Source organism: Filicampus tigris, chromosome 10 (assembly GCF_054856515.1).
Source record: "Filicampus tigris isolate MCC_2025a chromosome 10, RoL_Ftig_1.0, whole genome shotgun sequence".
NCBI lineage: Eukaryota > Metazoa > Chordata > Actinopteri > Syngnathiformes > Syngnathidae > Filicampus > Filicampus tigris.
In genome coordinates this window covers 21364093-21376480 of record NC_141226.1, presented here as the reverse complement: position 1 = coordinate 21376480, position 12388 = coordinate 21364093, and the positions used below count along the sequence as shown (strand labels likewise).

The following is a 12388-nucleotide window of genomic DNA, read 5'->3' as shown; positions in this document are numbered from 1 at the left end:
GACTTTGGGCGGGAGGCGGCCACACCTTGGGCCGGTCACCAGCCAATCACCCGCCACGTATAGACAAACAACCATTCACATCCACAGCCAAGGACAATCTTCAATTAACCTAGCGCGCACGTTATCGGAAAGTGGGCGGAACCAGCCATCAAATTTAACTCACATCGTGCTCGTTGCACCATCATTAGCACCACTGAAACGTCTCCAAGGAGCTTGCCTCAGTGTACTTAAAATCACCGTGAACGCAGGTACACATTTCTGCCGCTAGTAGTGTGGGGGGGGGGCGAAAAAGGACACTGGCGCGTTTTGGCATTCCCGTACTTGAGAAGCCGCAACTAACGGGATCAGTGCGCACAAGCAGGCAGACATGGCGGCAGCCTAACTGGGTTTATTTTTCATCAGGAGGCCACAGAGGGACACCAAAGTGCTCTTTACCGCCATTGTCGGGTTGTTACACTGCCTGGAAACGATACCTTTCTTCAGACGTTCGTTTTCCCCGTGTCGTTGTTCAGCGCGGACGACACAAACAACACGGAAAGGGGCAATTTCCCACCATGGGTGGCGGTATCAGTCGGGATTTTTCGTGCTCTTCACTGTCGGAAGAGAAATGCGACGTTTCGCACGCTCACTGCTCCCATCCAATCGCGTCGAAAGCAATTGTCACTGCCCGACTATTTATACATCTCACCAGACATTTCCACATTAGTATCCGCGTTGTAGGAGACTGCTTCTCTGTGCGAACATCGGTGATAATCACACACTTGTGCTGGATTCTGTGTAAAAGGCACAGGAAGTGTTCAGCTTTGCGGACAAATGACACGAAACGCGGTCATGTCAGCGTTGCGTAAGAAATAGTCTCTTCTTGCTGACACGGCCCTTCACGCAAAACATTAGTCAGTCTCGCTGTTCCTGACAAGCAGATTGCTCAACTGTGAGATAAAGCGAGCGCACCCTCCACGCGCTAACCTTTAGAGGAAAATGCCACACTTAAACACTTACAGTCTTCAGCAAAGTACAACGAAACACAACGGGCAATAATGTTGTTACATGCGCATTTGTGGTCGGAATTGTGCTTACAATCCTACCTCTCAAATCCAATTTGTCTGATGGATTTTTCCCACGCAGAACCTGCATGGAAAGAAAATGTTTGGTGAGCATTATTATGAATATACAATATCATAGAAGCAAATAGCGAACACACTGCTGATGGTTTGAATAAAGGGTAACAGTTTATTGTGTTTTATATATAATAAATATATATATATATATATATATATATATGTATATATATATATATATTTTTTTTTTAGCTATATATATATGTCATTTCGCAATGTGTGGAAAGATATACACACAAAATATTACAAACCACTCTGTCGAATGCAGTAAAGCAAACTACAATAAAGCATATAATATTCCTTCACTTGTCGAAGTAGAACTGAATGAATATAGCTCCTGCACTGAATCTCGGGGGATGAAGAATGTCATCTTTCCTTCCGAGTACTTCAAGTGTTCCTGAGCGTCACAGCGGAGCAGTGGGGGTCCGTTTCCACCTATTGAGAGCGCTCAGACAAACAGGCGCAACTTTGCCGCTTTTGTTTTGCCCTGCCGTCGGACACAAACGCTGCCGATTTAACTGGGGGACTGCGTGGCATATTTGCACCTTCGAGGGCGGTTTATGAAGCCACTAATTGAGAGGGCAACAAGTGTGTGGTTTGTGGGGACGATACATAATGCAACACCACAAACCGCATTACAGTAGTCCTGCGAACAACATTAAACACAAAAATACAGTTTTACAGCAGAGTGAAGGATACATTTCACCTTGAGGAATTCGTATCAGTAAAATACATGTAAATATGCCAAATTAGGGTTGTATAGAAAAGTGGTTCTCAAATAGTGGGTGGGGAGTGGGGACGCAAAAATGGGTCATGGACACATTTTGGGTCACGGACACATTTGGGTGGGCAGCGAGTTAAAAAAAATGACATGTAGTCAGATTTTTTTCAGAAAAGTACTGAGATGTATCAAGTTCCCACACAGAAGATACAATAATGGGTAAGCGTCTGGAAATGTTCATCACTTGTGCTCTAGTCACTAGCTACTCAAACTCTGGCTGGCAAATGTTAGAGCTTAACATACCTTTGGCGGTATAACAAACTCATTTGAAACTGCGTTTGAAAATGTAACATACTGTCCATGTATTTTTCAGAAGCTAATCTATTGTATTTTGAACAAAACTGCTTTTTTGTTCTTAACTTCTGTAAAATTGGAAGATGGAAGATGCAGGTCCCAGGGTGACAAACACTGGCATAGAACTTTCAGAGTATAAAAATGGTACATTGGTGTTGTATAAATAAAAAAGAAATATAGTGTAAATATGCTTCATTAGATTTGTATAGTAAGTTGAATACCATAGATTGGTGTATAGAACAAATGATGTCAACATGCTACATTATATCGGTATATGTATACACAACATGATTATGCTACATTAGAGTTGTAGAAAATACTAAATATATAAATATGGTTCATCTGAGTTTTATAGACAATCATGACGTAAATGTGATGCATTATATATGTGGAGAACATTAACTATTATACATTAAGAGTTTTATAGACCAGTTAGTATGTGACATTAGATGTATGGAACACTAAACAGGGTACACTACAGATTTGTAGTACTTTGCACATTAAATATAATGCAAGTATAGAGCATGTGGATTGTATAGAACATGAAATATATAATGTCCATGTGATACACTGGAGACATATAGACATTAAATATGATGCAATTATAGTACATTAGGGTTGTAAAGACCATTAAATATGAGGGGGAAGTGAAAGGGTTGCGTTGGGTGCATTTTTCTGCCTTCAGGATAATTTCCTGCATTTCCAGTCAATGCCTCCCTTATCTGACCTTTCTAAATCTGGTATTCAACCCCTTGACACCCTTTTCCTTCTGGCGCCGGCGTGAACAAGGAGTCTTCCTTCACACTGAGGCAGTTACCCATAGCACCCTCCGCCTCCGTTTAAATTTTTTTTTTTTTCCAAAAATCGTCTTAAAGACGTCGGCCGCCGTGAAGGGGAGTAGGACAGAGGATAACCCTGACGAGCTCCAGCCGCCCCCGTGGGTCATCCACTGGTCGCCGCCTTTTCCTTAAGAGTCATCCGTCATTCCTCTGTGCTGACTCAACACGTGTGAGTTTACAAAGAGTTTTGGGGCTTGTGGGTTGTTGACCGTCAAAGGCATGGGTGGAGCTGGCTAAACGGAGGAGGAGGCGGGGGCGTCTTATCATGTCCAAACGGTCACGTTTTCACGTCATTTTCCTGCCAAGCGCCACACCCCCCTGTTGACTGAAGACCACCACTTTCTCACTACGACGGTAAGCGCCGCATGCAGTATGTACGAGTCGCTGGATCGCGCTCAAAGGAAGAAATGAGGCACCGCCAAGACGGGTTCACGAAAATGATGAGAGTGATTGACAGAGGTCAAAATACAACATAGTAATATATAATCAAGTGCAATTTTAAAAAATGAAAAAGCTAAAAATAAGTACAGTGTTTGCCTTTTTTTAAATAAGCAAATATTGCTCTAATACATTTAATTCATTATTCAAAAAATGTTTTCTATTAAATTAATATTGATAAAATATACATCTAGTAAGTATCTATTTGTTACTTAATGATAAAATTCTAAATTTAAACTGCATTTGTAAAATTATGAAGGCTTCCTAAAAAACACATTTACCGCACACAAAAAAAAAAAAAGAAATCAAATGTAACTGTAATACTATAATTGGATTTAGTATATTGCTTTTTTAATATATTTAATTAATAGGGCTGGGAAAAAATATCGTAACATATCGTAAAGAATCACAATACTTTTTATGTCGATACAAATGTTGATCCATTGATGAGGTCTCGCAATACTTTAAATACCTTATGTTTTGCACGTCCTATAACATACCATCTTCACTTATGCTATATGATCTTATTTGAAGATTTTAAGGAATGTGTATAAAATAAAGGCCTGGACCTAATTAATGCTTTATCGCCAAATGATTAATCAACGCTCAGTATTCTCTGCAGTCTTTGAAAACAAAGTTTAAAAATTCAAGGTGAACTTTTAAGCCCTTAATATCCTCATTAATGAATCTGATGTGATCATTTGCATCATTGAGTTGAGTTTATTCATGAGAATAAGTATCATACAAACAAAATGAATAGAAGTTTGAGAAGGTTGAATGTTCATTTTCTGTGAACAGTGAGCGACATTTCATAATCACGCTGAGTAACATTTTCATTCAGTCAATTTTGTGAGGAAAGCAGCACTTTTTGCTCTTCCATAATCTCCACACAGGAGATTTCGCCATCAATCCTTGCTGATAGGTTGCTAGCTCCAAGAGGAATGCGCGGCGAGTTGTGGGACTCTCCTAGCACAGATGTTTGCATGTCTTAAGTTAAGTCTGTAACTAATACATAAACTGTCAACTTTTTAGATTCGATGTACGCTGCGACAGTAAATAAACAGACAAAGAGCACGTGACCCAAGAATTAAAAAGAATGCAAACCCAAGAAGGCACAATTAACATCGCACAGGAGACGCAAACAAAAAAAAACCCAACTTGAACCAAAGAAAACAAAAACCAACAAAGATACTTGTGTGTACCAAAGTAGATGACACGACTGGAAGCAGAAGAAATGAACCACAAAGATGACGCAAACCAAAAGACGAAAATGGTAACCAAAGAAAAAACATGAAGATGATGCGAGGGAGACGGCAGTGAAAAAGACTCAAGTCTGACAGCGAAGAAGACGATGCAAGTTTATAGCCTTGCGTGAGTCACTTTGGGTTCTATTTAGACGGCAAAGCTGACAGACGTGGTGGCCTTGTGCGTGCTACTTACAGTTGAAGTCGGAGCTGATGGAGCTGCCGGCCAGGAGGCTGTTGACCGTAATCTGATAAATGATGTGCAGTAGCAGGAAGGACACACTGGTGAAACACAGAGACTGCAGCAGACGCCCTGTGTAGCCTGGACGGAGGACAAAAAACCTTGGTCACCATCCAACCATGCTTAAAGTTTTTTTTTTTTTGCTTGCTTGGTTAAACAACAATTATGAATACACATGAGAAAATAACACATTTCACATAATAATGACCAATATTTTGCTTTTCATTTTTAATCTACTTTTCCCCCCCTAAATTTAAACTGCACAGCAGTAAACATGTTTTTCTTCTCCACAAACATTAGCAAGTGAGATTTTGGGCTGAGAGACAAAGTTAGAACTACAGTAGCGTTTTTTTCTGGTTTGTTTAAAAAAATAAATAAAATAAAATAAAGAATCAGTATGGAACTGCAACTGTGTCAGTCTTAATGACCAATCTTTTGCTTTTCATTTTTAATCAACGCCCCCCCCCCCACCCCACCCCTAAATTTAAACTGCTCAGCAGCAAACATTTTTTTCTTTTCTACAAATATTATCAAGTGAGATTTTGGGCTGAGAGACAAAGTTAGAACTACAGTAGCGATTTTTATCTGATTTGTTTAAAAAAAAAAAAAAAAAGAATCAGTACGGAACTGCAACTGTGTCAGGCTGTCAGCATCAAAATGTGCACAGTCATTTTCGCCTAAACTGCCTTTGAAAAGTAGTCCGACGGATTTTGCCAGCCTACTCGCTTAGCTGCTAGATGCTAGCCACTAGCCGCTAATGTTAGGAACAGTCTTCGCATGCTACAATGTCAGCGTAATTAATAGGGGTTTTTTTTTTGCGATTGAACATGATTTCGGGATGCTGTTGTGCTGATGTTGTTGGCAACAATTTGTGATAGCAATTCAAACGTAACAGTTTGCAGCTCTCACTTCCAGTCGGGAAGACGAGTCAAGTCAGCCCCCACGCCACCTGCACGAACAACTTCAAAATCAAAGTGTGCCATGGCACTGATGTCTGTGTAATACTGTATTTGGGAAGATTATATTCGACCAGATTTTATTTTGAATTTGGTCTTTTCACCATGTTGGCGCCGTATTGTTGTAAGAGGGCATGAAAAAAAATCCTTGAGCACTTTTTCATTTATTTGACTTTATTTAAACTTGAGGACTGGTTTCACCCTATCCGACACCTCATATTGTAGCTAAAAAAAAAAAATGTTGCGCGGCGTACAGTGAGCATGCCGTCTCCGGTTAAGATATGGAATATGTAGTAGTTAGTGGTCACACTTTATGACCTTCCCTCGAGCCACATGTTCTTCCCAAAGCCGCCCTCAAACGCCAGAAAGCTGCCACAGCTGCTGTGCACATGTAAAAGCCGTTTTATTGCGCACCGACAGGTATTTGGGGAAAACCTTGCTTTCGGTGTGAGCGTGTTCAAGTACTACTTAGTGTGCTGGTTCCGTGTGGAAACACATCTCCATTGGGTTCTTTCTGCTGAACTTTATGACAATTAGTAACCCCTCCCCACGGGGAGCACCATTCAGTTTTACAGTACCCCGGCTCAGGTGAAGCGCTACTGGCAGTACCTTATCAAATCTGCTCGACAGACCACAGCAAGCGCATTAAAACCGTGAGCAATTCCTGCTAATTTCCCCACGCGATTCCCCAGCCGGCAGCAAGGGCCGGAAAAGAACGCTTGTAAACGGGGGATGCATGGGGAGTGTTTTCGCCGCTTTCCGTGAGCAAAATGGTTGCAAAGGATCAACTTTGCTTTGGCTGCGGAGCATTTTTCCCTCATTTTGTACAGAGGCTTTGGTTGCGTCACCCTCATTTTGAGCTCGTTTTTATTTTTACAACATGATTGAGACATCATCCCAAGAGAAGTTTTGAGCGGTTAAGGGTTATTCATTGCGTACCTGCATGTATTTCATGTTCATTCTAGAGATGGCTGATCACATCATCACACACAAGATATTTGGCTAAGCACTAAGCTTGTGGAGTTGTGTTATTAATTCAACTTTTATGCTTTACGGTGAAATTCCGCCGCCACGCTCCGCCCAAGCGCAATGACCAAACCTCAAATATCTAACAATATAGCATCTCATCTGTATTCTACACGTGTTCATTTTAGTGCGGGTAAAATTTATAGTAGGAGGGACTCTTAGAAATGTCACACAAATGGGTGCATCAAACCAAAACGGTCGACGTCACGCTCATTTTGGAGCGTGGGTTTTCGAGACATTTTTTTGTAGCTACTACATTTCGTGATGCTAAGTGAGACTGGCTTCATACAGCCGCGCATGAAGTGGTTGGTCCTGCTCCGATATTGTGGAGCTATGTTATTAGTTAAGGGTTTCATGTTTGAATGAGAATCATCAAATTCCGCCACCGTGCTCCAACAAGATGCAATGACCAAAATTTAAATGTCTCACAATATTGCATCGGCGATCTGTTTAGCATAGGTGGTTCAAAAAAAAAAAAATCGAAACAACAAATTCATCTTTGTAGGATCCTTGGAAATGTTCAAAACGTCCTTAAATAGACAGATTGTGTGCTTATTGGAGGACCCCCGGAGATGGCCACAATATCCTTAAAATTGCTGTTTAAAACCAAAATGGCAGACTTGCCGTGCGTCTTCGGCCATGGGTTCATGAGACTTTTATGCGGCGCTAGCCATGAGTAACATGGCAGCCATATGCCAATGTTACTAAGAGAAATTTGGTTTGGGGCTATGTTTTATGGTGAGTCACAATCTTCGCCTCCAAGCGCAGTCCATACACAAAGACAAAAACTCCAATACCTTGCAATATAGCGTCGCCAATTTGTCCCTAAAATGGCTGCTCAAACCAAAATGGCAGACTTTGTTTGTCTTTGGATACGGCATTTTTATACATTTATGTGGGTGTACTAATGATAGAGATTGCTATTAAATCTCACAACGTCAAGTGAAACTTGCTTTGGGGTCTGAATTTAAAAAAAAAAAAAAAAGAAAAAAAAAAGTGACATACTACAAAATCAAATCTGATACAGCTCTCATATTGAATGTCATTCAATTATACAGGCGTACCTAATGTTATGTCCAAACCTGACATAACAGACGTGTTTCTAACTTGGGGAAGGGATCAGTGAACATTCTTGTCTCCTGTCTCTTTAACTATTGATGAGCATGTAAGTGGTCCATTCTGGCAACGCTGCTCGACTTCCTGATTGTTATTTCAGCTGGAGACACTCTGGACACAGCCCCGAGATGCTCTTATATATTATTGAGAGCCGCGGGTGCTTTCTTCCGTGGTAAGAGGTGTTCTGCTTGGCGACCGCAGTCCAAACCGCCGCGCCGAATAAACCTCAGCGCTCGTTTTAAATTCATAGGGGTTAAACTTTAAGGAACGTTTGAGTTAAACGGCATCGGGACTGACAACCATTACGATTAATAATCTTCCACGCACATTCAAAAAGGCCTCAACGCAGAGCTAACAATTAAAGCCAAAAAAGCTTTTACGCACTTTTTTTTTTTTTTTTTTTAAATAACTACAATCCAAAACAAGTCACTCACGCTTGGATTTTTTTTGTTTTGTTTTCAGTCTAAAATGTTTCTTCTTCCCCTCAAGCAAATTGGATTAATGCAGGATCGATGGTGGATCATTTTTATGATTACAGCCACAGCACTAAGCAATATTAACTTTCCGCCACTGAAATATGGGCCTAATTCATCGCCTGAGGAAAGGCTTGTTGTTACAACGCGGGGGAAAACAAGAGGTACTACAGACCTTTGCATTTGATGTAAGCAATAATTACCCACTGAAGAAACAATGCTACATTTTGTTTATTGCTGTTATACTTGAAGCCTGAAGCCATTTTTTTATTGGATTGTTGTGAGAAAAAAAGCTAAATGTTTTAAAAGTTTTAAGTCTTGATAACTCGTCATATTGCTAGTCTGACAGAGCATTTGCATAAGTCAGATTTGAAAGTCACCACGTGTGATTTGGTTGTTTTGGTTAGACGCAGCGTTAAAATGGGCTCAGTGGTTAACTCTAAGATACTGTATATGCGTATCTGTACGCATGTCATGGAAATGTGTAAAATGGTTTTTTTTTCAAGAATATGTTCTCTGCAAGCCCCCGAGTTGAAACAGGGCATTCCGATAAATATTACGTTTGTGGAATAAGCGTTAATCCACTCGTTTGTAGCCATCTCTGGGGGTGGGGGGGGGGGCATTTTGTCTTTTGTCGACTGAAAATTACATCACAACTGCTCACAACGACCAATCACGGCTCAGATTCAGAAAACAGGTCAGCCGTGATTGGTTGTTGTGAGCAGTTGTGTCATTTTCAGTCGACGGAAGACAAAATGGCCGCAAAAGGAAAGACGGCTAAAAAAAACGAGTGTATTTTGCTGCTTAATTTATATTCCACAAACGCTTTAAAAATGAATCCGAATGGCGTGTTTCAACTAGTGGGCCTGCTTGGGAACATATTCTTGAAAAAAATATGTTAGGGTTGACTTCCACTTCTATGGCGGTAAATCCAGTATTTTTCTGAGGCGGTGAGGTGGTTTGTGACGGGGGTGGACTCACCCTGCATGGTGGTGCACGTGGGCTCGGGGAAGAGGGGAATAAGCAGGAGGTAGATGAGGTAGATGAAGGACAGCACGTTGTACCTGAAGAGACAAGCTGAGGACACAGAATAGAACAGTATTAGTGCTGTCGTCATATGGTGATAAGCTAATGTTAGCATGTGCGTTCATTTCCCTGTCATTTCAAACCACGCATCCCAAAAAAGAAAATGTGGTGTGTAACGCTAAATTAATGTTAGTGTGTGTATTCACTTTTTTGTCATTTACAGTCATGTCTCCCCAGAAAGCAGAGCAGACTGTGGAGTGTAATGCTAAGCTAACGTTAGCATGCATGTTCACCTACTTGTCATTCCAAGCCAAGAAAACAACTGTGGGGTAAAAACTAAGCTAATGTTAGCATGGGTGCTCTTTTTTTTTTTTTTAACACTTACCAGGTATAGGGAGAAAGTTTGGTAATAAATGTTTTTAAAAAAAAAAATCATGGACACATTAGAAAGCGCATTAGTCAGCCAGTAAAGCCATTTCCTGTTTTGAGAGTTAAGGATACATCATTACAAATGACACGTGTACTTTAGAGCAACATGTTCAAACACTTGAGTGCAAACTTGCACTTCAAGCACACTATGGATCTATTGATTGATTGGAAGCGTGCCCCGACTCACGTCATCGGCCGTTTGACGGCCACGGCATGAGCAAACGAATGCGTCATTTTTGAATGGCGATACTTTCTCTCTGTTCGAAGCAAGCCGCAAAATTTCCCATCTTATACTGTTTGTTGCAAGGGTGCCTCACTAATGAAATGATATCTTTTTACCAGGACGTAAAGTGCGACTTTTAAATGTCTATTTATTTGTTTATTTCAATCTGACACTGGAAAAACTGCATTTTTTAAATGTTTTTTATAAGTAATTTATAAGTAATGCACACACAAAATTATATTTTGGAAAGTTTTGAATTTGAGATTTTTTTTGTGCTTTTATGTGGAAAACAAAATATTTGCCTCATCTTTTTCAATACAAATATCAATATTTACAAACATTATTTTACAGCAGATTTGAAGAAGTTAATCATTTTCCTTTGACTTTTTTTTTCCTCAACATTTTTGCCATTTGGACCTCAAGCGTCTTTTGGTAACTGCCTTTTTCTGAGAAAAAGTGTCTGTTAGCGAGCAGATATGAATGTTGATAAATCCGCTGTCCCAGTTCTTCTAGTTTTGCATAATGACCAGCCACACACAGAATGTCGCTGCCCATGACTTGACAGCTAGGCTGGGTGAAGCGACGCCATTTTCAAGCCACAACAGGGCTACACTGTCTCAAACACGAAAGGTCAAAGCCAAAAGGTAAGCAAAGTTCCACACAGTTTCACTTTAGCAGTTTAGCACTGGCTAACGGCCTTAGTACAAACTTGATTGCTCTATGAAGGTGTCAATGCGATGGGTTGGGGGTATTTGTGCTCGGTGATGTGTCGGCCGCATGTGCCACACGCACGTATCTGCACTTCACGGCAATGTTAGTAGAGTAAAACAATCAGTAAGCGTTTTAAAACTGAAGAAAATGCATAATACGTCTCCTTTAAAAGCCGTACTACCTTGCTTGAATTTATTGAACCAAGCTGACCCCCCCTCTTGACACAAATGACATTTTTTCTGGAGGTATGTGCCAAGTCCTCTCAGGTTCTCTCTTTATGCTCTAAAATCAACAAGCGCGTCATTAACCAGCCTAAAAAAATTATACTGGACTGCTAAAAAATGCTGCTTTTATTTATCTTTGCGCACTCAAAGGTCCCATTCACCCACATTTGCTTTGGCTCCACTTACCTCGCCACGTAAGTGCTCTCACACTGAAAGGCTAATCTAATTATTAAGAATACTGACTGACTGCTTAAAAAAAGAAAAGAAAAGTATCGGGAGCCAAGCGGTTTGAAGTATTTATCTGCAAACGCTTGACCGCATGCTTCCCGTCCGCTTTGGGTGACTCACTCACTGAGGGTCCATAAAAAATAATAATGAGCCCCTTTTGTTTTCACATATCACATGAAGCAAAAAAGTTGAATCGCGCTTTTGTCTCGTCTCGTCTTTTCAAAAGCTCCAAAAGCTGCCACGAAACCACAAAGAAGGCAGAGCTTGGGCCCAGAAATATAAACGGATGTTAAGGAGGCGCAGCGCAGCACCGCGGGCGATAAGTGAGGAATTCTAAACCAGCTAAAGACTTTGCTTTTTTTTCTTTCACAGAAGCATATCAAGTCACTCCTGCACATCGTTTAACTTCAAATGTGCTTTTAACAGACTCAAACAACATACAGAAACTGATTTTAGCTATTGTTTGTAATAAAGTTTATTTATCCGTGTCATTTCGTTGTTTGTGCTACTGGAAGGGGGAGTTTGCAGTTGTGCAAATGTGGCTAATGCCAACAAGCTAGCTAGCAACTAAATTGTTGAGTGTCGAGTAGTAGTGCGCTAGTTTGCGCTTGATTTCGATTTTAACTGTAAGTGTGAGCCATGCTTTTGTTGTTTGTCTTGATTAAATTAAAAAAAAGTAACTTGAAAAAAAAAAACAGGTTTGCAAGTCATGCTAATGTGGATAATGCTAACTAGCCACTAAAAGGTTGATCAGCGAGTACTAGCGAGCTAGTTTGCCTTTATTAAACTTTCACAACAAATGTGAGTCATTCTTTTGTTGGTTGTTTTATTTAAATAATGACGTTTGCCAGTCATGCTAATGTGGCTACTGCAAGCTGGCCACTAAAAGGTAATCGGTGAGTCTTAGAGAGCTGATTTTTCTTGAATTAAATATACATACTGTACTAACACTAAACGCGAGTCAGCTTTTGTCGTTTGTCCCGCTTAAATCATTATGTTTGCGATTCGCGCTAATCAAGCC

At 40.5% G+C, this 12388-nt stretch overlaps 1 protein-coding gene across 2 annotated transcripts in view; it reads right to left on the bottom strand.

Moving 5' to 3' along the window:
- Window positions 1–12388, bottom strand: part of piezo2b (piezo-type mechanosensitive ion channel component 2b) — a 62228-nt gene that overhangs the window by 43923 nt on the left and 5917 nt on the right. For both annotated transcript variants that reach the window (XM_086043025.1, XM_086043026.1), the window contains exons 2-4: window positions 9508–9603; window positions 4911–5036; window positions 1086–1128 (exon numbers count right to left, since the gene is read on the bottom strand). In XM_086043025.1, coding sequence (XP_085899151.1) covers window positions 1086–1128; window positions 4911–5036; window positions 9508–9603 — 265 coding nt within the window. The remainder of the gene's footprint in view (window positions 1–1085; window positions 1129–4910; window positions 5037–9507; window positions 9604–12388) is intronic.